General features: G+C 29.5%; 1 protein-coding gene across 13 annotated transcripts in view; it reads right to left on the bottom strand.

Moving 5' to 3' along the window:
* CASK (peripheral plasma membrane protein CASK) overlaps nucleotides 1-27,235 on the bottom strand; it is a 168,207-nt gene that overhangs the window by 5,792 nt on the left and 135,180 nt on the right. For 6 of the 13 annotated variants that reach the window (XM_089171087.1, XM_089171079.1, XM_089171081.1 and 3 more), the window contains 10 exons: nucleotides 23,210-23,401; nucleotides 22,930-23,094; nucleotides 22,313-22,387; nucleotides 8,511-8,540; nucleotides 4,565-4,802; nucleotides 3,150-3,206; nucleotides 857-976; nucleotides 659-775; nucleotides 315-422; nucleotides 57-232 (listed from right to left, as the gene is read on the bottom strand). In XM_089171087.1, coding sequence (XP_089027213.1) covers nucleotides 57-232; nucleotides 315-422; nucleotides 659-775; nucleotides 857-976; nucleotides 3,150-3,206; nucleotides 4,565-4,802; nucleotides 8,511-8,540; nucleotides 22,313-22,387; nucleotides 22,930-23,094; nucleotides 23,210-23,401 — 1,278 coding nt within the window. The remainder of the gene's footprint in view (nucleotides 1-56; nucleotides 233-314; nucleotides 423-658; nucleotides 776-856; nucleotides 977-3,149; nucleotides 3,207-4,564; nucleotides 4,803-8,510; nucleotides 8,541-22,312; nucleotides 22,388-22,929; nucleotides 23,095-23,209; nucleotides 23,402-27,235) is intronic. The other 7 variants (XM_089171091.1, XM_089171084.1, XM_089171080.1 and 4 more) reach the window with 6 other exon arrangements.

Raw genomic sequence — 27,235 nt, forward strand, 5'->3', positions numbered from 1 at the left:
ATGTTTAACATATTTCTTTTTAACGTGTGTACAATAATTTGAACGTTGAAACATACGTCGGTGATATTTTGAAGTACTGGTGCTGCAATGAATACAACGTAAGGTGCAAATTCTGCCGTACGTAGGACTTTCAATGCTTGAGGTTCAACATCCAATATCGCCATTCTTCCTTCTTCGTGAATCTTTCGAATAGTTTCCAATTTTGTTCCGTACATGGCATCCTCGTGCGTTCCTGAATATTTATTGTTTCAATTTTGAACATTTTTATGAAAGAAAAATGTTCCTTTGTTATTTAATAATGTAATATTACTAACCATATTCGAGGTATTCGTTAGCAGCTATGTCGGCCATCATCTCGTCGTGTGAAACGAAATAATAATTACGTCCATTTTCTTCGTCGGTTCTTGGAGGCCTCGTTGTATCTATAAAGAAATCATATAAATTGTTGAAACAAATTTTTGTTCATTTTATTTTATTGGATTGGCAACTAAGTCATTGCTGATTTTAAAAGGCATCGATAATATTCGCAATTATTTACTTGGCCCAATCGAATATTATAAATTTAAAGTTAAATTTTTTAATAGTTTTATTAAAAAAACTAAATATCGGTCGAAATATTATTAATTAATTATTAATTAATTATTTTTTTTTTACTTACGCGGAATAGGATAGGCATATTTGTCGGGATGTTTTGCTATAATCGTATTTTTGATATGCCGACGACCAACACCGTGTGCTCCTAATAGAACCAGAGTCTTGCGTTGGAAGGCAGGATCTGTATAAAAAAGAAATATATATATAACGTAATCGTAGTCCTTTCTTCAAATTATACTTTAATATAATAATTAATACTAACAGGGAAGTTTGACAACTTCCTCGTAAGTGACCAGGTCCAGCTGATCGAAGACTGCGTTATGTTTCGCAAGATACTTGTCCTTGTATTGTTTCTTCTTACGTCCAAATATCGAGCAATTTACTGTAAAACAAAGATCAACGTGTTAACCATATTTGTACAAATACAAAGTGACCAATTTTGACAATCTTATCTCAAAAAATTGAATAACTTTAAACGGTGTATCTGTTTCATTCGTCATGTGTGAATTTAACAAACTCAGCCAGTATTTTATTTTTTGTTTTGTTTTGTTTTTTTTTCTTTCTCATAAATTTGTAAAAGCAACAAGTCAAGCTAATTCACAATGGTAAATTCTAAGAACAAAATCATTACTATGATAACAATAATAATAATAATAATAATAATAATTCTGCAATAAAATGTATTGTCATAAAATGCTGGTACAGTGGAACTCGTGCAACTAAATTACTTTGCGAGCATTCGAAGAATAATCTTTAAAAAGCATAACAATATTGCGGCTTTTTTAAATATTTTTTTTTTTTTTTAATCTTTTTTTTCAGAGCCAAGTGTAAATCGATGAAATTACAGTGTCTCATTTATTAATAACTTTTGTTTTAAAGGAGAAGCTTCCTCGGGGACCTTTTTTTTACGGGATCAGCTTGCTTGCCGTCGGCCATTCTAATTTTTCCTGATGAACGTATAAAAATGAGAACAAATGATTTCCAATGAAAAGAATGATACAAGATAAATCTACAAATTATCCTCATATGTTTTCATATTGATCGATGAATCCTAATGAAGTCATTTTTTCGAACTAACAACAAAATCATTTTGAAAAGAAGCCCATAATCGAAATAAAACACAGATGGGAATTCCCATTAAGAGGAATGTTCCAGCAGGTCGCAATATAAAAATGTCAAGGACGATGTCAAGAGGAGCTTCGGTCACTCTTATCTGTTTTTTTTTTTTTTTTTTTTTTTTTTATGCGTGAAGTTTCCAAAAGAAATGTCACAATCTTGTATGTATACATGTGTGTATGTGTATGTTTGAAACGATGTGCGCTTGTTTGCATATATTGCTTGTTAATATTTATTAATTAGCAAGAAGAAAAGAGGAATTGTGTGCTACATAAGCGTTAAATGAAGTGCGTGACACGATTTGCTTAGAGGAGTTATGGCATGCATCCCTTTAAGAAAGCAATAAGTCCAACGGTTCAAGGATTTCGATGGTCTTTCAATATGTTGAAAATTAATTACTCGTAGATATTCTTTTAATTTTTTTTTTTATATATATTTTTTTTTTATTATATTATTTTATTACATTTCATTTCAACTAATTAAAATATCATCGAATTGTGTACTGTTACCGTTGGTAATATCGTTTCTTTTTTTTAATTTTAAGAATGAAAAAAGAGAGAGATAGAGATAGAGATAGAGATAGATTTTAATAAAGTGTTTTTGAGTTGAAAAAACGAAGGTTAGTTAGTAGAAGTTTCTCTCGTGTAATTTTACGTTTTTCTCTTTTTTTTTTTTTTGCTTAATTAAATTTATAGAAATGTATTTAAAAAATTAAAACACAATATGTGTGTTACGTTTGGATAACACAAAGATATATATAATAATTATTATATTATATATAATATTATATATAATATTTAATATTTATTATTTGTTATATATAATAATATATAATTTAATATATATTATATATACATAATATTATTATTACATTATATATAATATAATAATATTAATTTATATTATATCAATTGATATTATATCATATACTATAATATATATTATAGAAATAATTATTTAAAATTATTCCTCTCTTCCTGCATGGATATAAAATTGATTGATTTAAATAATACACGCTGAAAAATGAATATGTTAATTAAAAATTGAATTTAACGTTAATGAACGTGTTTATGGATTACAGGTAATATTATAATTCACATTAATGTGTATCGAGTAATCGAGTTATGTAATTTATGATGAGCTAATGAAAAAAAAAAAAGATTATGATAAAGAGTAGAAAATATATATAACGAAGCCCATATTATTTCGAGTCGTTCACATCGCTCGCTGTGTTCATTTCTGCAATTTCGACGAATAAAACGCGTGTGTTTATAAAGCGTGGGAACGATGTATATATAGATATATATATATTAATAGTGTTTGTATTTTTTTTTTTTGCTTTTTTTGTTGTTATTGTTGTTGTTATTGTAGTTCATGCGACTACGCGTTCCTACATGATGACTCTACGCGTATCTACCTGAAGGCAGGCAGGGTCATACCTGTCGAACCGTCGCAGCCTTCGGTGTGAGAAGAACATCCACCTTCTCCTTCAGCATCTAGCCCACATAACACAAAACAATATTGATATATCATAACAACCATCTGTTTTTTTTTTTATTTTTTTTTTTTACTTTTTTTTTTTTCTTATTTTTAGCTGTTAAAGTCATTATGTCAGACTTTATTCTTCGAGATTTAGTTCCTCTTTGAATTGTCTCCTTTGCGGTAGCAGGTTGATTCTTTCATTTGATTTTTTACTAATTGTATTAACATCATTTTCTCTTTTTTTTATTTATTTATTTATTATTATTTTTTTTTAAGAACAATTAATTTTCAGCTTGTCACAGTGAGTTTTTTTTGTGTGTGTGTCTATCTTCTTCATCGTACTCCCCCTCCTTTCTTTTCTTTCCATTTTTTTTTTTTCTTTGACAATCAGAATTAAGGATTCCAAAGAGGAGGGGGGGGACATATAATAATAATAATAATAATAGTTTGTTTATTATTTAATTATTATTCGTATCGATAGATAATTCCTGCGATCTGCTGGAACTTCCGTACTTTGATGTTTTTTATTTTTTATTTTTATTTATTTTATTTTATTTTTTTTTTTTTTTTGAGTGTCAGTGTGTGTCATTTTTTTTCTGTTCTCCTTTGAAAAACATGGATTTTCACGTATTTTTTTATTTTTTTTTATTTAAATGTATACTAAAAATGTTCATACGATCTAACCTAATTGTCAATTGTGAATACGACTCGCTACTACGGATTTCGTAATAAATAATTAATATTAATAATTTACTTTAATAAAAATTTCAACGATGATTCTACACATCCTAAAATTAATTATAACTCATTGCTATATACACACATATATATAATACACACATACCTACATAATATACACAGAACGTATTTACGAACAGCTGTGAAATATATTTATTATTATCGAGATAAATAATCATTTCTAATTTTATTCAATAACATTTTATTTTTCTTCAATTTTTTTCTTATATTTTTAATTTCATGATAAATTTGTAAAAAAACAAAAAAAAAAAAAACAAGAAACTGGGGATCAAATGAGGGTGGGGGGGGGTGGAAAAATGTGTAATCACGAGCGTATCATAATGGAGGAATTTCATTTTTTTTTTGTATCCCTTGAAAAAATATCGATACGTGATATTCGATAGTACGATATAAAATATCGAGAATCAAAATATGGTCTACTAGCATGGTATTATTGCGTGCTAAATTTACCAAGGAAAAAAACAATATATATATATATTAAACAACTTTTTTTCTCTTTTTTTATATTCGCGTGATAATAACAATAACAATAATAATAATGATAATAATGATAAGGCTTACAGAATGAATTTATTTAATGAAAAAAAAAAGAAAACATAAAGAGGGGGATTACCTTGTTCCTGTTTATTCTTTTCAATTGCCATACAAGCGATACGCCATTCCTGAAGTTCGGGGGAAGGTATTAGACCAGCGGAACCAGCCGCGTTGTCCTTACGTGCTTGCCACCAATGATGATCGTCCTTGCTTATTATTTGTAGTATGTCACCAGTTTTAAATGCAATACCGGCCTGTGCGCACGGTATTAGATCGTCTTCTAAAGGATCGTAGTCAAATTGTGCGCGTACGAATATCTGCGAATTAACATAGACAACAACAAAAATACATTAACATATTTGTGTTCATTTTTCAATGAATAAATTTAACACTTTGACTGTCATATTGGTCACGGTTTCTTCTAAGACGCCACGGTGGAGTCATTGGTAATTGGTATAGAACCTTTTACAATTGTCAAAAATTCAATGAAAATTGAAAGTTAGTGTATTTGAGTATGACATATATATATAGAAGATACTTTGAAATAAAAAGTGTCCTATTGAACAATTAACCACCAGTTAAGTGTGACGGCAATCTGTGCGCAAAGCGCGCTCTGGTGTGTGTCGCGATAATCAAGCGATGACGGATATAGTCGTCGAACAGAGAAGTAAGTGGCGCTGTTAAAATATTTGATTAGTCAAAAAGACCGATTTTATTTAAAAAAATGAACAATTTTGTTAATAATATATACACACAGTTTCTTAATATTAAACAAAAATTACAATTTAAACATCAAATTGTAACAAACTTTATACGCATGACGTATATAGACGTCATAACACAAAATTTAGCCACATCTCCATCGTCAAACACGCTTAACTGGTTAAAATTTTTTTATTATTATTATTTTACCATTATATTTCTTTGAATAATAAAAATAATACCGTGGCGTCCTGGGTAAAACATATGATTTCTACGTGGCAGTCAAAGGGTTAACAAAACAAAAAAAGAAAAAACAAATAAAAGAAAATATTTTTGTTTTTTGTTTTTTTTTCCAAATCGAAAGTTCGATCAACGGAAAATAAATTAATTGCATGTTAATTAAAACTTTGTTTTATAATTAAAATAAGAAAAAGAACAAAACGATGATCGATCGGATTTCAGATGAAATGTTAAATATATTTACATATATATGTATGTATATATGTAAAAATGTTAAAGAAAACAAAAAACCAAGGTAAAGTAATACAAAATACAAAAATAATGGCATTCTCTATAGAACGCAAGCTATGGTGGTTAAATTAATCGGTCCATTGATCGTTCGTTTCGATCGCTGATGAGAGATGCTACTAATAAAAATGGTTGCAAAACTAAACAAACTAATAAACGTATTAATTAATTAATTAATTAATTAATTGGTTTTTTTTTGTATCTAACATAACTTCTCTTTCTTTTGCTCTCTTTTTTTTTTTTTTGCTAAGGAAGCAAATAATGCGCGCACGAGAGAGAAAGAGATAGATAGATAGATAGATAGAAAGAGACAGATAGATAGATAGACAGAATGAATGAGAGAGAGAGAGAGAGAGAGATAGATAGATAGAAAGAAAAATAAAATTGCAAGCTATCAGCTAATAATTCTTGCCACAGTATGAAAGCGTACGGTACCGATCAATTTTTTTTTTATGGTTTCCATGATAAAGGTTGTTGGAAAAATGATGATTTCAATTTTTTAAACAAATAACCGATAAAATATTAGAGTTTTAATAATCAGCGATCGAGCCGTGATACGACTTCGTCCTGTTTTTTTATTTTTTTTATTTTTTTTTTATTTTTTTATTATCAAACAGATAAGAATAAAATTATGAAAGAAATTAGGGGTTTAACAAATGAACATTCTTCTCACAAAAATCACACAAATTCATTGTGAGACTCGTGACTTTTGTCAAGTAGTATCACTGGCTTCTCATTAAAATTCATTTTTTTGTTTCAATTATTTTTAATGGGGTGTGGGTGGGTGGATAGGGGGTGCACTGCAAGGCGACGATGTGGCGAGCGGGATGAGGTTGATGTTTTTCTTAATTTTTTTTTAATAATAATAATAATTAATCAATCATTGACAATACATTAACAACAAGCTAATCTCGTCGAATGTGTTCATAACAATTTGTTCTAAAACAAATCTAACACGATTTGTTATAGATATTGTTTCAAATATTATCTTCCTAATTTATTTATTTATTTTTTTTTTTTATTTGCGTTTAGCCCACCAAAGAAAAGACGTTTTACGCATTAGCTACGCCAAAAATAAAAAAAAACGGTTATTAAATTAGATCGACGTGCGTCTAATTTAGCGCAACGATTAATCCTCTAGCGAATTAAAATGCAATATTTATAATAAGACGATAATACAATTTGTATATATATATTTTTTGAATTTTTTTTTCTTTTTTTTTTTTTCCACAAGAAGCTGAAGCACTAAGTTGTTGCACATATTAAAATATGTAATGACGTATAATAATAATAATAATAATAATAATAATAAAAAAAACCAAAAAAAAAAACAGATAGGATAGAGACAAACGTAGATAGGCACACACGCAAATGTATGTGTAGAAATATATTACAATAATAACGCGCGCTGCAGAAATGCATTTATTCGGGCTCTACTTTGGCGGTGCGTGTAAATAATAATAATAACAATAATAATAATAATAATAATAATAAGACGTCGTTGTTGGAAATGTACCGGCGATTTACAATAATTTTCAGTTTTCTTTTTTTATACGAATAAAAATATATATATATATATATATATATATATTCGTATATTGTAGTACAATTAATCAATACTTTAATTTAATTTATTTTAATTATATATATATATATATATGTAATATAAAAAATATATATACATATATATTTGTATATATGAAGGGAAATATTGTGCCTGGCCGGTAATACATGATAAATCAGGTAAAAGGGTATGAAAGGAATGCGAAGGTGCGATTCAATTTCGTGACGAGAGTTTCAGGATAAGGATTTTATTTAAAAAGGTATTATTATTATTATTAAAAGGAACATAGGTTTAAGTTTCTAATAAAAATAGAGAGAGAGAGAGATATATATATATATATATCATTTGTTTAATTCTATACGTGCTAATTTTTTTTATCCCAGTTCGAAAACGAAAGAAACAGAAAACAAATTCTTAACATTAACCCCCGTACAGCTACGATACAAATATTATTATTATTATTATTATTATTATTATTATTATTATATTTTTCAAAATGAAACGAATGAAAAAAACAAAATGTATGCTACCGTGTTGTGATGATCAACGTACGAACTATGATTATTATAAAAAACTAAATTAAAACAATGTATCATCGATTCGAGTATATAATACAACACGACGACGACGACGACGACGATGCACATTTGCACGGTATTCTAAATAGCTTCGCAATTCTAAAAAAAAAAAAATCAACGCGTAATTTTTTATATTTGCATTTTAAAAACGTAGTATCTATCACGACGACGAGAGTGAGTGCGCGAATAAACAAAAACAAAAACAAAAAGAGAAAAAAAATTGTTCGAAGTAATGAAACAAATCGCGACATTCAATAACAACGGAATAGGTAGAAAGACCTACTTTTCTGCAGTGGCGTATGAAACGTGTTATAAGAGAGGTGGAAAGAGAGTAAGAGAGAGAGACAGAGAGAGAGAGAGAGAAAGAGACAGAGGGATAGAAAAAGAGAAGTAGAAAGAGAGAGAGAGAGAGAGAGATAGAAAGAAAGAAAAAGTCGAGGGTATCAGTCGAGTGGTGGAATAAGTTCGGAGGGATGGTATGTGCGTGTGCCGGGTGTGTAAGTGTGTGTATGGTTTTTTTTTGTGAAGACATGTGTTTATATTAATGTTGTGTGTGTGTATATATGTGTATATGTGTATGGGTAATATGTAATAAACGCATAGCCTTCTAACTACAGCAGTCCAATCACACCAGATCAAGTGGCGGTACTTACTAACACTGGCAGAGGCTTAATCCTGAACAACTAGAGCGTTGAGGAAACAGAAAAAAGGAAGATCGATTAATTTTGTAATGTGTCGTTTCAATTCTAATCGAGAGACAAAGTTTTTTTTTTTTATTTTTTTATTATTTTATTATTATTATTTTTTTTTCAAGTCATTTGGACTTTTTTTTTTTTATTTTTATTTTTATTTTTATTTTTTATTTGATATTTTTTTCTTGAGAGTCTTACGTTAGAATATTTCTCGCTCTGTTCTTTTTCTTATTTATTAGTTTTTTTTTGTGTTCTATTTTTTTTTTTTTATATATATATATATATATTTGTTTGTTAAAATCTTTGATCATATTTGTCCTTTTTATATTCGTTCATTTTTTATTATTATTAGTATTATTATTTTTTGATTTGATTTAATTTGATTTGATCCTTTCGTTTTCTTTTTTATTTTATTTTTTTTTTTTTATTATTATAATTTCTTTTCTTATTCTTTGTTTTGTTTGTATTATTAACAAAAATGTAAATGCACAAATTGAAAAATGAAACACCTATAAAACGTTGTATTTTTTTGTTGTTTTGTTTTTGTTTGCCCATACACGCGTCAAACGCTTTCGAGATGCACGACACTTGCTTGCTCGTGTTGATTGGTTGGTTGGTTGATTGGTTCGTGGTTGTATTCTTCAGGTGCATGCACATTTTATAGATTTTTCCTTTTTTTCTCTTTTGTATAATTGAATTTCGTTATCTCTTTATTTTTTTTTGTTCTTTGCTTTTCTTATATTTTATTATTTTTAAATTTTTTTTTGTTTTTGTTACTAATTCGTTAATTAGATCATTAATTAAGCACACAGAAGAAGAAAATGGGTATCGTACTTTGTGGTACGAATTTGGCGAAGAGGAGAAGACAACAAAAAAATACAAAAAAAAAATACAAAATACAAAAAATAAAAAAGAATAAAACAAAATCCGTGCTCGCAGTAGTACCGACATCACACGCACACAAAATAACGTTTGTACACAACGAACGAGTTTTTTTTACTTGCTCGTTTCTTCGTTCGAGATAAATCGTTGAGAAAATATCCACCCCCCCACCCCGCCCCCACCCAACCTCCCTTCATATACATTTTTTTTTTTGGCTTTCAAAGTAAATTGGATAAAGAAGATACGAGATTGTTCATAAAATGAGAAAAATTGCATGCTCACGTGTTCTTTGAAATAAAATAAAAAAAAAGGACATAAATCAAGCCTCGATTTTTCTCGATCGATCGAGCAAGTTTTACACAAACTATCGCAAAAACACGTGTGTTATTACACCCCATACCATAAAAATCGTCTCTCGCGATGATCTCATTGCAACGGTACGTTTTTTCTCTTTATTTTGAAATAAAGTAAGAAATGATTAATATTAACCCTTTGAGTGCTATGGACGTATATATGCGTTTGATAAAAATTATCATAGTGGTCTATCGACGTTTAATATAAAATAATGTAATGTTTATATTAATTAATTAATGAAATTAAATTCAGAAAGAAAAACATCGATCATTAAATATAATTTATTATTATAATTTAATTAATAATAAACAATTTCATTTGTAGAAAATATTTTAGATAAAAGTATTTAACACTCAAAGGGGGTTAAAACATAAACGAATACAATATATCATAAAATACCAATTGTCAACACGAGGAAGAAGGATAATATTAATTAGGATTATTAATAATTACGTTCACGCGTGTTAATTTATATAAAAAAAAAAAAAAAATAATTAATTATATAACACGATTTGTATTTACAAATGGAAACATAAAAGAATAAGAAGTAAATTCGTGCTATCATGCTTATCAAAAACGTATAGAAAATTGCTCTTTGAAAAATGCATACAATTATCTTGGAATATTGTTGCACCGTTTCAACGAAATGCATCACGCGAAATTTTTCGTTATGTTCCGGGTTCATTTTTTTTATTTATTTATTTATTATTTTCCACAATAAGATAACAAAAGGATTAATGCATGACGATACGTGTGAAGGTCGGAACTATTAAATATATATAATTTGTTTTACGTGCATGAAAGAAAAATTTCAAAATTTGTACTACGTGGAAAGAAGAGGATTGAAAAAAAAAAACAACAAAACAAATCAAAAATGAAGGTAAACAACAAACTGTATAAACACGTTTGAGGAGAGAGATAAGTGATAGGAAATTTTGATGAACCTTTAAATGGATAATAGAATCATTTTGTTGTTGTTGTTATGTTGTCGATGTTGGAACAGCTGAGAGCACTCTCTAAGGTGATATAAAAAAAAAAAGACAATTTTTTTTCTCGAAAGTGATATATATAGAAAAAAGGGGGTGTAACAGTGATCGCGGGTTTATCGACAACTCGTCTGGTGGATTGACTGCTGCTGATGTTGCTGAATCCTCTCCTCTCTTGTCGAATTTCCATTCGAAGGACTTGGGCTCTGTATATTTTAGGGTCCAGATAAAAAAAAAAAAAAAAATTGCAAAAAGGTATTACATATGACCATCCTTCTCACGTTCCTGGTTTTTTATTCTTTTTTTTTTTGGGGGGGGGGTTTCAAGAAACATCTAACACGAACGAAGGAACTTTCCATAAAGTAATGCAAAACGTTCTCTTTCTTTTTTATGGACAATATTTTTTCCCCTCCCCCTCCCCCTCCCCACCTCATTATACCCTTCCTCGAACCTTCTACCCGTTCGTTAGAAAATTTCACATATGATTATTATTCCCCCAACACTCTTTTGCCAATTTTGACTTCTACCTTTTTGTGGAACGTTTCTTCTTAAAGGTTTGTACCAGTTGTTGTTGACCAAGGATTGATTTTAATGATCGGATATTATAATGACGATGATATTCTATTAAACATAACGTTTTGCATAAGAGGTTTTAGGTTTAAATGGCAAGGTTTATTACAAATGTGGGTGATGGTGAGTGGTGGTGGTGGTGGTGGTGGTGGTGAGGGAGGGGGGTGACCTTACAACACAGAGATATAAATTTTACCTACTCCAATCATCCACGCTTACTGCAATAACATTTGTGTGAAGTGGCTTTGTAAGAAGGTGAATTACAAAGGGTAGAGAGAAATAGAAATAGAAAGAGAAACAGAGACAGATGGATAGTAAAAAAAATGATAGAGAGTAAGAGAGAGATAGATAGAAAGAGAAAGGAGTGGTTTAGGAATAACACAAGAGAAAGAGAGAGAGAGAGAGAGAGAGACAATGTTTTCTGTAAAAGAAAAGTTCGAAAATTAGATTACTTAACGAAGAAATAAAAAAAAAGTCTATACAACAAGAAAATATTGTCAAAGTATCAAATAAGAAAATAATTGCAATAAAAAAAAAAAAAAAAGCAAATACATATAAAAGTTTAGTAATTTTGTTCGAACAATAAATATGGTGGTATTTAATTGCACGATTAAAAACGTCGCAAATATTGGACGACGATTGTTGATTTTTTTCTAACGATAAATATTGATTCAATATTTTATTGTTTATAATTTTTTTTCTAGTACACATTGATGTTTTTATTCGTGCAATTAATACTTACAATTGGATTGAACTCTTTGCGGCACAAAATTTCAAGTAATAAAAAAAAAATAGCCCTATCTATGTTGCATAGAGAAATTTGATTACGTTTTAAATTAAAACAAAATTGATATATTTTTTTTTTTATTAATAAAGGTATTACATAATGTAATAATGTAAAAAAACATAAAAGAAAAAGAGTTAATAACCAATTGTTTAGCGTAAATAAGATGAAATATAAACTTATGAGAGCATGTGTAGCTGTTGCAATAATATTTCGAAGGTGGAACTACAAAATGTCCCACTCGTGCATTACGGTGTATCAAAAAGGTGGAAGAGGGGGGGGGGAGGGACACTTTTAATCCCACTGTGTGCCTCAAAGAGTTAAAAAAAGAACATAAATATGATATACGTAACAGATATACACGGATATGTCGTATGTGTAAGATAACAATTGGAATTATCGATGATGGTATTGTGCATCGTTCATTGATTTTATTTGTTTATTGCAAGCACAGTAAAGAAATATAGATAGAAAGTGTAACAACAAAAAAATGTACAGAAAGAGAGAAGAGGATAGAGAGAATGATAAATGGTTAGACATAGATAGACAAAGTGAATGAGTGATAGAAATAGAAATAGAGAATTAGAAATAAGAGAGAGAGAGAGAGACAGAGAGAGAGAGAGAGAGAGAGAGAGAGAGACAGACAGACAGATAGAGAAAGGGATCACGTTTATATAGAAGTTTCGTGTTACGAGCCGTGATGGTTCCAGCAATTTATGCTTTATTATGTCTTCGTACAATATGCTGTCGTAATAACGCCGCCGTTGTGTTAGCTGCCGTTGCGGTTGCTTGTACTTCACCCTTTCGTAATTTTCACACACACATCAATTTCGTAACGAATAGACGAATAGATAAACGCCTATATTTTTTTTTCTTTTTTTTTTGAAGCGACGTGTAAGCGATATATATATATATATATATTATGTTAGGTCGAAGTTTGTTTAAAATTAAAAATTCGATATAGATCAAGGGTCGGCAACCTTTTGAGTTGGTAGAGTCAAAAATGACAATTTACAAAATTTCAAAGTTTTTAAAAAGCCATCAAATTTGTTCGTGCCAACAGTAAATAGTACTCGTATAAATAAAGTTTTTTGATAAAAAAATAAAAATTAATCTATTTATTCATCGATGCATAATCCTCGTTAATCGATTCAATAACGATTTTTAAATGTTTTTTTTTCTTTTTTTTTTTTTTTTGATAAAATAAATAATATTTGCGTATGGAACTAAAGAGTCGCAGTTTCACATCCAAAGAGTTGCATGTGGCTCGCGAGCCGCAGGTTGCCGACCCCTGGTATAGATAAATAAGATCACGCGTTAACATTTATATATATATACATATATATATGTAATAATATCCCATATGTTTTCTTTTTCACATATGCATTATTATTTATCATTTGTTATTCGTAATAGTAGTATCATATATTTCGTCGTGATAAGAACGCAATTCGTATGACATATTCACGAGATATAATCATACATATATCTATATATATATGTATATATGTATATACGAATAAGAAAATGAAAACAATGATAAAAGGGGTAACTTTTTTCTGTCGCCCGTAGCCACCCACTTCTCTTTAGTCATTCGATACGATGAAATGTAAACGGATAGTTTATAGTTACGCGATCTAGGATTCGCGATTCGCTATTTTGAATAATGCATTTTCGCTAGCTAGGCCGGCCAAGCAGGAATATTTCATAGCTTTAGTCTATCAGATATCCTCGAAATATTCTATTCCCTCTGTGAATAATAATAATAATAATCTTTATATATATATATAGTATATACAATAAATAGATTAAGCTCGCGTGTGTTTCGCATGATAAATTCTACATTAATTAGATTTTATTTCGCATGGATAAAATCTTTCAAAACCGGATTTGGATTTGGATTTTTTTTCCTAAACAAAAAGAATCTCTTCTCTTCTTATTCTTTTTTTTTTTTTTACGACTTTCATTGCGTCGTAAATAATTTTAGATAGCAACCGCAATGTACTTTACGACAATAAAAAAAGCGGAATATTACTTTAATTTTTTTTTTTTTTTTTTTAAGTTACATGTAACGCTCGATAAACTTCGTATCTCGTGTATAACATATAATATATTATATAGGCAACTTGTATATATATATATATATATTATATAACTTCAACACACATCATATCACTTTTATAAAATTCAATCAAGTTCCCTCTTCCCCTTCCCAATCCCTCCCAATCTTTCTACTATATATCACACGTATAAGCGCTATATGTATATATTTTAACACGTACATAGCATACCGCAAAGGGTGTGAAAATGGGTGATACGTATTATATATATATATGTAATAACACGTCTAACTAAACTCGTTCGTTCGTTCGATCGATCGATCGATATATAATTTCATATACATAGCTGGGATGGATCTACAAAAGTGCACCATCGAACAACAAACTATAATCTTGATCATACATTACAAGTGATAAACGAATATATATATATATATATGTGTGTGTATATATAAATTATTTCACACAATTGATAAATATTTACAAATCAAGTATTGTGTTTGGTTAAAAATAAAACAATCAAATAAAAAAAAATAAAATAAAATGATAAAAAGAAAAGTAAAAATTGAAACACCTATACGAGAAAGGAAAGTGTGTTTTTTTTTTTACCTATTACCGTATATATGTACTATTTTTTTTTGACTAGGAACAAACTAGAAGAGGATAGATAAAAATACTGCGGCGGTGTTATTAACAGCCACACATTTTTTTTGCTTTTTTTTTTTTTTATCAACTTATTCGAAGTTTACACAATAATTCGTTATCAGTCATCATGACGACTGATGACGAGTTATATGCGTGTTTTTTAAACTTCAAATCTTTCACACACATGTAACGTGAATTTAAATAGATAATTTCATGAGATAAAATGAGTTAGGCCTGAAAAAAAAAAAAACAGAAAATAAAATCAAACTGAATAATCGTCAAAATTAAATAGTAGCTTGAACAAGGCAAAAATGGAATTTTTGTATTTTTTTGTTTGTTTGTTTGTTTTTTTCTTTTCAAATAATCGACGATAATTCGCGTTTACCCTCAGCAGCATGTAGTGCAAATTTTTGCGTATGAAATTGAAATAAAAAAAAAAAAAAAAAAAAAAAAGAAAAATAGGAATTAAACAAGAAAAAATAGGATAGAAAAAATAAAATAAAATAATAGTCAACATGAAATTAGAATCAAATACAAACAAAAAACAAAAACAAAAAAATGAAAAAGAAGAAGAAGAAGTGGTAGAAATGGTAGAAGAAGAAGTAGAAGAATTAGAAGTAGAAGTAGAAGTTGAATGATATCCACGACATAAAAAAAAAAACGAAAAAAAAAAAAAAAGATGAAAAGAGTAAGAGACGCTGTTTCATTTTATGAATTATGTTGTTAACGAGCAATCAAGCTCACCTACATAGATCGAACTAGCGTCACTAATTAACGATAATGGAAAAGGTAGGTTATTCTAGGTATCACATATCGTATAACCCTCGCGTATATAAAGCGTGCGAGAATGTCACAGAAAAAAAGAAAAAAGACGAAAAAAAAAACACAAAAAAGAAAATTGAATTGAAAATAGGAAAGAATATTGAACATTTTGAATACACAAAATCAAAAATAAAAAGTACAAAATCAACGATTGGATCAATTGACAAATCACAATGCAAAATAGGACACTAATAATATTAAGAAAAAGAAATTATTCAAAGCTGGTTTTTAAAACGAATTTACGCAAAGATATATATGTTTTTTTTTTTTTGTATCCTTCATGCGGGTGAGGGTAAAAATGAGGGGTGTAACAAAAGCTTCTTCTGTTTTTTTTTTGTCTCTTAAATATATACGACAAAAACACAAATAACATTCCAAATAACAATATGTCGAATAAAACGTAAATTTATATATGTATATATATCTATATATATATATAGAGAGAGAGAGTGCATTCCTTATGTGTTTTTTTTTTTTTCAACAAAATTACTTGCTATCGATAAATTAAAAAATCAAAGAGAGAGACAGAGAGAGAGAGAGAGAGAGAGAGACAGACAGATGTTAGAATCAACGATATAAAAAAAAAAGAATAGAAAAGATTTAGAGATAGAAGAGTGGGGGGGGGGGGTGGTTAGATGGGGTTGGTGGTTTGGTGGGTTACGTTGATATTTGACAAAATAGAATATATAAAAAAGTGAATGAGAAAAATTCCTTCTCACAGACAGATATCACGAAGAAATAGATAAATAGATAATGAAATAAATTAAATGATAAATAGAAAAAGACAAAAAGTAAGAAGAAAAGAGAGAAAGAGAGAGGGAGAGAGAGAGAGAGTGATAAAAAGTGACAGGAAATTTAAATAGAATTTAAATAGAAAAATATTACATGAAAGAGAAAGAAGATTTAGAAAAGTGGGGTGAAGGGGGTTGAGAAAAAAAATAGGATAGAAAAAAAACATGCACGCGTCGTGGACTCGAAAGCGCCGGACCAAAGCGTTTGTTACACCGCTCGTATCGAATTAACCCTTTTTCTTTTTTGGGTTCAATATCATTTTTTGTTTCTTTTTTTCATATTTTTTTTTTCGTTATTCCTTTCTTTTTTTTTTTTTTCTTTTTTTTTGGTTTCCATTTTGTCTTTTCCTTTTGACTTTGTTAAAAATATATATATTAGATTATTATTACTCGGTGTTATCACATTATTATAATGTAGAGTTATCTTTGACAAGTTAACAAATATTGTCTCTTAGTTATTATAGATGATTATTGAAAATTCGTTGCATCATGATTATTATTAAATATGTGCATTTAATATCTCATTTAAAACGAGACAAAAGAATCATGACGATTTTCTCTCTGTGTGTGTTTATTATATATGTGTGTGCGATTCATTATTTTTTTCCAATTTTTTATATCATTGAACAAAAGTCGCGTACGCTTTTTAATAGTATTACGTATACACGTATGTACATACGTGTTGATACGTGTGTATTTTTTTTTTATATAACGTAACAAGAGAAAAACTATGCGAATGCTCGTTAAAAATGTGAAATTAATGGGAAATCAAAGTTTCAGTTTTATTCCTTTTTAATTAGTAGAGTATTATACTATTACTAATATTATTAATATTACTAGTAATATTATACTATTAGTAATATTAATATTAGTAATAGAGATAACATGTAATATATTATATTATATTATTATATATTATATTATTCTATTATTATAGTATATATATAATATACTATATAATATTAGTAATATATAGTATATATATATATAATATACTATATAATATTATTAATAGTAATAAAAAAAAGAATATTAAGCATTAGATGAAATTAATCTTGTCAAATTTGCAGATAAATATATCTGCAACGGATTTAACAATTTATAGTTTATAATACGAGCACTTGCATATCCCTTGCAACGATATCTCATGATTCATGCACACTGCACCATCCAGTAATATATATTTATATATATATATATATATATATATATATATATATATATATATATATATATATATATATATATGTATGTGTGTGTGTACGCATACTGGAGAATTTTTTGTACGAATCTTTACATTTTGCTCATAACGCGTTTACTTTATCTCAATTAGTCGTGTATATTATGTTGAAATTATGTAACATGATAAAATATTATCCAAGAAAATATTAATCCTGAAAATGTGTAAAAATAAAAATATACGAAGATACATACAGGTCTTGTATTACTTTTTTTCTTTGTGGTTGTTGCATCGTGTGCATGCATCATACTTATCAGGTATCATAAGAGATCCTGAAGGAAATAAATAATCGATCAATAATATAATTCTTCATATTTCCTGGAAATTGCGTATCGAACATGATACAACTTTTCCAATCGATATTTATATATATTGAGTTGTTCAGAAAGTAATATCATTTTTCTTTTTATAAAAATGAAGATCAATTTTCGCTTACGAGGCTTTTCAAGTTTGCATAAACAATTGCATTTGATCAATTTAAACCCCTCACCGATCTCACGTGTTCTCATTTGCAATGAATGGCATTTATTGTGTTAGAAAAAACACCAAATTACTTTCCAAACAATTCAATATATATATATATATATATATATATATATATATATTAAATCTATAGTAATAATAATAATAATTTTATCTACGCCTTGTTTTTGCAGAAATTATCTAATAAACTATTGATCTAAAAAAAAAAAAACAAACAAACAAACAAACAAATAAAAAACAATCAAACTATACGGAAAACGAATATTTTCTATATAATAAAGATATAGGTATATAGAAGCGTGTTTCTATTCTAGTGGTTTTTTCATAGGAGAGAAAGAGAGAGAGAAAGAGAGATAGAAATAGATAGAAATAGAAGATAGATAGATAGATAGATAGATAGAAAAAAAAGATAGGTTTATGAGAAATAGTATTAGGATATAGGATTTTTTTTGGGGGGGGGGGTTTCCATTTTCGAGCAAACAGTAAAATATCATTTGAAACATAGAGTGTGAACGTTATACGTGTTAATAAAAAATTTCAAACTCTCGCGAATACGTCCTACGCGGGTTCATAATCGAAAAGAGAAAGAGAGAAAGAGAGAAAGAGATAAAGAGAGAAAGAGAGAGAGAGAGAGAGAGAGAGATAAAACAGGAGATAGAAAAGCAAAATTTAAAATAGTATTTTTCGGTTTTATATACACATACTAACATCAACACATATACGCGCATATTTACTGACCGGAATGTCCAAATGACGACAGGACGGATGAATTAATGGGTGTACGCGAATTGACACATACACAACACACACGTACATCGGATTAAAAAAAACGTAAACGTTATTGTTCGCGAGGGGAAAAGAAGAAAAAAAAAATCAGAAAAAAAAGTCAACCGAAAATTTCGACCAAAATCGACGGAGATTGTCGGCGGTTTTCGATTATTGCGAATATCGAATCGTACGTAGTGTTATATATATATATATATATGCATATATATATATATATAGTATATGTACTTCGTGACAGAAAATAGAAAAAAAAAAGAAAAAATAATTAAAAAGATATGCGAAAATGAATCGAACCGATAAATCGATCTCGTTTAAGATTTTTTGTTTGTTTTGTTTATCGTCGTACTTTTTCCTGTGACCAATAATAATAAAAAAAAAAAGAAAAAAGAAAAAAAACGTTCAACAACAAATCTTTCTATTTTGGATTATCAATCGGAAAAGCTTAAAAGTCGGATTGACTTTAATTTTGATCATCGAATACGTTCGATTTGTTCGTAGATGTATATATAGATATATATACAAGTGTATATATATAAAGCAATTTATTGAAGGTGTACGTATATTTGTGGGAAATCGGTGAAATATTAGCAGCACGCTCCTCCAACAAACCGTTTTTCTATGATACCGCAGTGAAAGGTAATTCAATCTATTGTAATATCGACTAATATGGGATACGTGTTTCGTTAAAAGATTAGAGAAGACAGACAGACTAGATTAATATTTATCTATCGATTCTAAAACTATTATAAATCTGTGAATATATATATATATATATATATATATATATATATATATATATTTATTGAATTTTCTAAATTCACTCCACTCAAAATAGTTTTAAGTAGTTAATCTCAAATAAATATCAGACTAGATAAAAGAAAATTATCCTATATTTATAATTATTATTTAATATAATAATAATAATAATAATAATAATAATAATAATAATATTTCTCATTTAAAACGATGATTATTTATTTAATAGAAATATATATATATATTATTCTACGAATTATTAAATTACTATAAATATTTGATTTTGTGCGAAGCAACGCTTTTTATTTCCGAAACTATGAAAAAGAAAAAAAAAACCTTTAACACGTTCGTCGCCCAGCCCGTTTTTGGTTGAGTTTCTCGCCAGGCCCAAAATTTGACTGTCAACGCGCCGTAATGTAAAGAAGCGATAAGTAGAAATATCAAGAATGCGACCCGAGTATTATGGTTATATTATATTATATTATATTTTATTTACCGAAAATAATCTTAATTAATATATAAATTACGTGTCACGTTGTTTGTTCGCAATGGACTCCTAAACTACTGAACCGATTTTGATCAAATTTTCCACACTGTGAGCAGTTTCATCCAACTTGAAAGATAGAATAGTTTATATCATTCTAACAGATGGCGGTATAAGGTAATTCGTTGACTTAAAGACGTGTGTAGCAACGCGTGGCGGGGCACTCTTAGTAAAATATAAAACTATCTTTTATTTATCGAAAATAATTTTCTTTCGAAATGTGATAAGTTTTACCAATTAAAAATATTATAACTTCAACAAGAAGATCGTCACCGTATACAATGACGGGGCCCGTGGGGAAGCATGCGCGTTTCCGGTATACAGTGCTATGGCGACGAACGTGTTACAAAATTTCTAATTCATTCAAACTAAATAAACAAATATTTATTTCTTCAACGTTAAATTTTATAATAACACGCGATGGGGTTTGGTTATTCTAAGCTCATTAAAATAATTACAAGATCTTGCAATATTCATTTGACTTACAACACTTGTAATAGATTCTTTCTAATATCATAAACATCATAAACAATTTATTTATTATCTAAATTTTTTATCTCCCTAAGATAAATTAATTAATTAAACATCAAAAGTTGTCTCAAAGTTGTCAACAAAGTCGCGAGATTCTTTTTTTTTTTTTTTTTCTTCGAGCATGATTAATAATTTACATCACAGAGGTTTTTATATATAATATTCAATAGACTATAGTAATCATCTAAAAGGAGTAATATTATATTTAACATTAAATTACGAGCCGCTTATGTGACTACGCTGAAAACCCTGATGATAATGATGATTTAATAGTTTTATTATTTTATATCAATTTTCTATCTATTGTTACTAATATATTATAAGAAGATAAAAGCTTTTTAAACTGTTAAATATATTCTCTCGTACTAACATTCAATAAATTTTGATCTAATAAAACTGACTGAATCTCGGCAAATTTAATTTTGGGCCAGGATTTTCGAGCATTCAGGTACGTAAGGACGTAAGCAAAATGGCATTTACATTATAATTATTATTATTATTATTATTATCTGATCTTTGCTTTTTAATATCAATAGCTTTACTAACGTATATACCTTTAGTTAATATATGAATATATATTTATTTAAATTTAAGAGAAATCTACAAAATTGTTTCTAAATGATTAATATTAACGAACTGAGAGTGAGGTGTTTGTCAAATTCATCCTATATTTGAAAAACCGTTTTTTTTTCTTTTTGGTTATTTTTATTTTAAGATATTTTCTATCTATCTTACGAAGCTTCGCGTAAAATCAATCTTTAAAAGTAGATGATAAAAGTGGACAAAAAGAAAAATATTGAAAAAGAATACGACGTCTTAGCGTGGAGCATCGATTTCGAAAGAGAAAAAAGTTGTGGGTGTTCGGGGGAGGTGGGCTGATGGTTGAAGAATAAATGGTATCGTTGAAACTTTCAATCCAAGTTAACAATCCGAATCTATCGAAAGAAGATAGAGAAGAGAAGAGAAGAGAAGAGAAGGGGTGAAGTAGGAGGAAGCAAAAAGCCATTATCGTTGTATTTTACGTATTGGCTGCTGATAAAAGGAGGCTGACAAAAGCTGACTATACTAACCTATCTAAAAAGGCTTAAAAAGTTCTTGAAGAAAAAGAAAAAAAAATAGGAAAAGTATCGAAGAGAAAAATCTGACCTCAAGCAACCCCTTAGTACCACTCTCCCCCGAATAAGAAAATAAAGGATTTAAGATTTTCGCGAACGAAGTGCCGAAAGTGGATTCAATCGACGTCTCGGTGTACTTTCGGTCGAGGAGGAGGCGCTTTTGGATTTTGAAGCTTTAGAATTTTTCGAAGATTTTTCTTTGCTAGTAGTTGAGGAAGGAGTTGTCGTTACGTTGTTGTTATTAGAATTGCTAGAACCCACTCCTATTGAAGTTTTCACCGATTTCCCGGATTTGTGCGCGACATTCCCGGAACTCGTGGTACCCATAGTAGGCGTACTCAAAGGTATAGGATGATTTTTGTTCTCTGTAGTGGTAGTTGGATATTGGGACTGGGCACGGATTTTGGGGCTTACTTGTACCTCGCAGGGGGGTGGCGCGCTCCTGTAAGATGGCACGATCTTGAACGTCACCGATCCTCGTGCTTCACGCTGAAACAAAATTACGCCAACGTATTATTATTATTATTATTATTATTATTATTATTATTATTATCATATCATGTATTGAAGTTATTCGTTAATTATTATAAATAGACGTATGAGAAATGAATATCATATTACATATTAATGTTTTTCATTAATTATTATAAATAGACGTAAATGAGAAATGATTATCATATTACATATTAATGTTATTCGTTATTATTATTATTATTATTATTATTATTATTATTATTATTATTATTATTAATTGGCATTAGGAACTCGGAAGTTTATTGCTGCAAATACCAAATCCCGCCATTGTTTCCGTCCCTGAGCGCGATTCTTCCATTCGCGGTCTTCGTATCCTATTTCTTTTAAGTCCCTTTTAATATTATCCTCCCATCTACGTCTCGGTCTACCTAGTGGTTTTTTCCCGTTTGGTATACCGACCAATATTTTGTGCGCCGTTCAATGTTATTCGTTAATTATTTTAAATAGACATATGAGAAATGTTTTATATATATATAAAAATAGATGATACTACTTACAAGAATTTTTTGCAAGGCATTAACGGTTTGATTGGCAACGGGTATTCCATTGATTTCTCTAATTTCATCACCGACGTGAAGGGTGGCTTGTCTATGGATCATCCCACCGTGCATAATTCGTGCTACTACACATTTACCATCTTCGTTCATTTTCAAAGTAATTCCCTATAGAAACAGAATAATGTAATAAATGATTATTCTTCCTATATATATATATTGAAAATAAAATGATAAAATGAGAAGGTAAGAGAGAGAGAGAGAGATAGAAAAATAATCTTACCATAGGTTCATCTGTGTTCTTTTGGAATTGCACCAATCTGACGCGTGTTACGTTTTCGAGGTCAAGATCTCCATTCTGACCGTCGAGGTCATCGCCACCATTGAGATACGGAAGTAACGGGGGTGGTGTCACTCTCGTAGCTTCCTCGCCGTAAACCTCGTGGCCAGCCACGTCGTGAGCTTGCAACAATGCCTGTAAATCAAGCATGAAACGAAATCATGAATGGAAAAGTTCCAATCGAATGAACATCTACTATCGAGAAGAGGGTGAGAAGAATATATCGATATTTGTACAATATATTCGCTTATATTGTTCGAGAAAAAAGAAAAAGACAAAAAAAAAATCATGTGCGCACATAACACAATTTAGACGTGTGATAAAAAAGCCAGTTTCGAAAGAATCAGAAGAGTTTATAGTATCAGAAGTAAGATAAATTATTATATAATATTATTATAATTATTTATTTAATAATTATAAAAATGTGCGCCTGTAGATATGCAACCCTTCAGACACACTTTGAAAATGTTGCTTGCGAGCGCCATCTACTGGGACGAAATTTTTTTGCAGCCCAAACTGTTTATACACGCATGTATTACGGATTGCCTATCTTTTGGGCAAAAACAATTCCGTCTCAACAGATGACGCTCGTAAGCAACATTTTTAACATGTGTCTGGTGGGTTGCATTCATACAGGCGTATTATTTTTCATAAATAATAAAATATTAGAAAAATAGTCCATAATTTTATTGAAGAACGATCGTTGAATATTGAAAATAAATAAAACGTTATTTTTAATTTCCAACGGAATAAAATCTTACGATTCTAATCCTTCTAATGTGGTATCTAACGTGGGACTAATCGCACACGCGGTTTAGGATAAAGTGTAAACGTAGTTAAACTCAAAGGAATAGAATGCTATTTACTTAAGCGTCCGGCTTATTTCCAAGCTTTCGTCCCATTTAAGTTTCAAATATTAGCGGACACATATCGTAGGACCCCGAAGTTAGCTAAAGGTTTTCCCTTGGATTATAACAGAATTCGCGGTTTAGTCATGTGGTTTTAGTATTTCCACCTCTAATTAGTACGGATTTAGATTATTCAAAAAAAAAAAAAAGAAAAAAATGATCAAACGAGTGAATCTCTGACTGACTATTTTAATTGACATAAGCTTCTTTGTAATAATAATAGAGAAAGATAGAAAAAAAAAGAAAAGTAGAAAGTGTAGAATTAAAAAATCAATTGTTAATTGGATCGTAAGAAATGTTCTCGTCGTAACGTTTGTATCGTTGAAAACTAAAAAAAAAAAAATCTTTTAAGAAGGTATTACAAAATCCAAATGACAGTTTCAGTGAATCATTTTTATTGTTAGCAAAGATGAAAAGTGAACTGAAGAAAGTCGAGAGAGAGAGAGAGAGAGAGAGAGGAAGATTCTTGCAGAAGAAGAAGGAGAAGAAGAAGAGGCCAAGCCCATTTTTATTCTTTTATAACGTTTTAACACTTAAAAGATTTTTCTTATTCTCCCACGTAAAAGAACTTCACGAAACTACAAGTCTAAGAAGTTAAAAGGTATATATTACTACTACTACTACTACTACTACTACTACTACTACTACTATTACTCGTTCAACGGATCCATCTCTTTGGCAAATCTTCAATCGAACATTTTAAGTATAGAAATTGAAAAAAAAAAAAGAAAGAAGACAAAGTCCACGAGAAGAAGTGTAAAGAAAAGAAAGAATGTGACGACATTAACAAAGAAATAGCAAACGAAAGCTTAATAATGTCTCGTCAAAGTAAACTATGTATGTTACACACAAAAGCTCGTTATTATATATTTGCCTATTTCACGTATACCATCACATAATATATTATTGGATACTCAAATAAGACCTCGTTTTTTTTTCTTTATATATCATATCATTTGTATTGTAATATATTCAGGTTGGATGAGAATTAAAAAAGGTTCCTTCAGTAGTACAATTTAAACAGGTATAGAATAAAAAAGAAACTCAACGAGAATAAAGGATATTAGTGTCAGTGATTGGTACTTAAATGTGAACAAGTATTACAATATAATATAATGAAGAAGAAAAAGAAGAAGAAGAAGTATCAAAGATCGTCGTCAATGTATTTTACTTTGTAACCTTTATACAGTTTTTTTTTCTTTTCCCTTAACGAGGAGTGTGCTGTATTCTCATCGAAAATGTTCAAGTGAACTTAGCACGTAGTGGAATAACGCGATACGGCATGTCGGACAAATAAGCGTCTACTGTGAAACGTCGTCGTTGAGATAATTCGTTGGCTAGTCGCCAATTGTCTGAAGGGCTCAGGGTCGTTCGTTCAGTCCCTATTCGAAAGAGTTAGAGAGAGAGAGAAAGAGTGAGAGATGGATAGAGAGATAAAGTGAGCAAACCTTTCTCACAACACAGACGAATATTTATGTGAATTCATGTAAAACGCGTACACTTACTTACATATACTTTATTCACATATATATATATATATATATATATATATATATATATATATATATATATATATATATAATACTAGGAAGAACGAAAATGTAGATGTGTAAGAACGGGTGTTCCACTCAGAAACGACTACAGGGCTTATTTGAAACGCTGCCAAACTCGTCACCTGCTTCACGTTGATAGTAGACGCGACTACTACTCCCTTTTCTATTTCCTATTTTGCGTATATGTAATCTATATGTAAATCATACGTGATGGGTAAAGTAAATGTTGAATGAAAAGAGGGAGTAGACTATATACAGAGAGAAAGTGTGTGTGTGTGATAGAGAGAGAAAGAGAACTTTGAATGATAGCGTGCAAATGGTAGATACAGTATCGTTGACTACCGAAGCCAACACGATGAAAATCGTCAGACCGTGAACGAATGCTATTCGATGAAATAACAAAAATATTTGATTTATGCTAATATATATCTGATTTATGTGATATTATCGAGATAGTAGAAGAGGGGTAGCGGGAGAGAGAGGGGGGGCAGGCAGGCAGAAAAACAACAACAACAACAAAAATAATAGAACAAAAATAAAGACGAGATTAAGTCAGTTTGATCGGTGTTACGAGTTGTTGGTTGAGCTCCAGTTAATTACAAACAAATCCCATTGGGTATACCATTAATTAGAGTCCGTTGTATTATCATCTGTCGTGTTAATACTGACGTTCATTTACATTATTTTTTTTTTCCATTTGAATAATATATCTTTACATATGTACTATACACGTGTGAATATATATACGTATATCAAAATGAAATTATATAATATGAAAAACGATATTATATTTGTTGTTTTCCAATAAAATTTATCATTTCCTTTAATTAAATGTATTTTTGACAAAAAAAAAACAATTACGTTCGGGACATTTAAATTTGAATCGTTTGTACAATTAATAATCCATTTTGTCGTGACTGAAAAAATAAGCTAAAATGAAAAGTACGTTTGGTAAACGTCTTATCGAATTAAACGTTGGAAAAGTGGTGTAATATAATGCGAAAGTTATCGAATAATTTCTCCGATTTAATCGACCTGGGGTTACCGAGTATAAGGGGGAGAGGGTTAAGGGGTATGGAGAAACTTCCCAGTTTGGGTTATCGATGAATTGAATTTGAACGAGACAAATCGGTTGGTTTTAAAGGTAGGAATGGGGGCTTGGGACGTTGGGGGATGGGGGGTAGGGGGATAGGGGGAGGGAATAACGTTATACTTTTCTGTCGATAAAACGAGAGACAGGGAATATTTGGGTGATAGTTTGAATGATAGAACCTAAAGGGTTGGGTATTAACGAAAATTTCAATGAAAATTCGATCGGGAATCGCTAGGTTTCTGTCTCTCTCTCTCTCTCTACGTTTACATGTCGATGAGCATACATGCATACTTACACACACACACACACACATACGTATTCAATGGTTCGTGGCTTTCTGGGTGAAATAATAGTACAAATCCGAGAGAAATTATTCTGCGGTGTGTCCAATGTACCAAGCATGGATCCGGAAACG

Source organism: Polistes dominula, unplaced genomic scaffold, assembly GCF_049000335.1.
Source record: "Polistes dominula isolate Pdom_NZ unplaced genomic scaffold, Pdom_raw_medaka contig_31, whole genome shotgun sequence".
Taxonomy (NCBI): domain Eukaryota; kingdom Metazoa; phylum Arthropoda; class Insecta; order Hymenoptera; family Vespidae; genus Polistes; species Polistes dominula.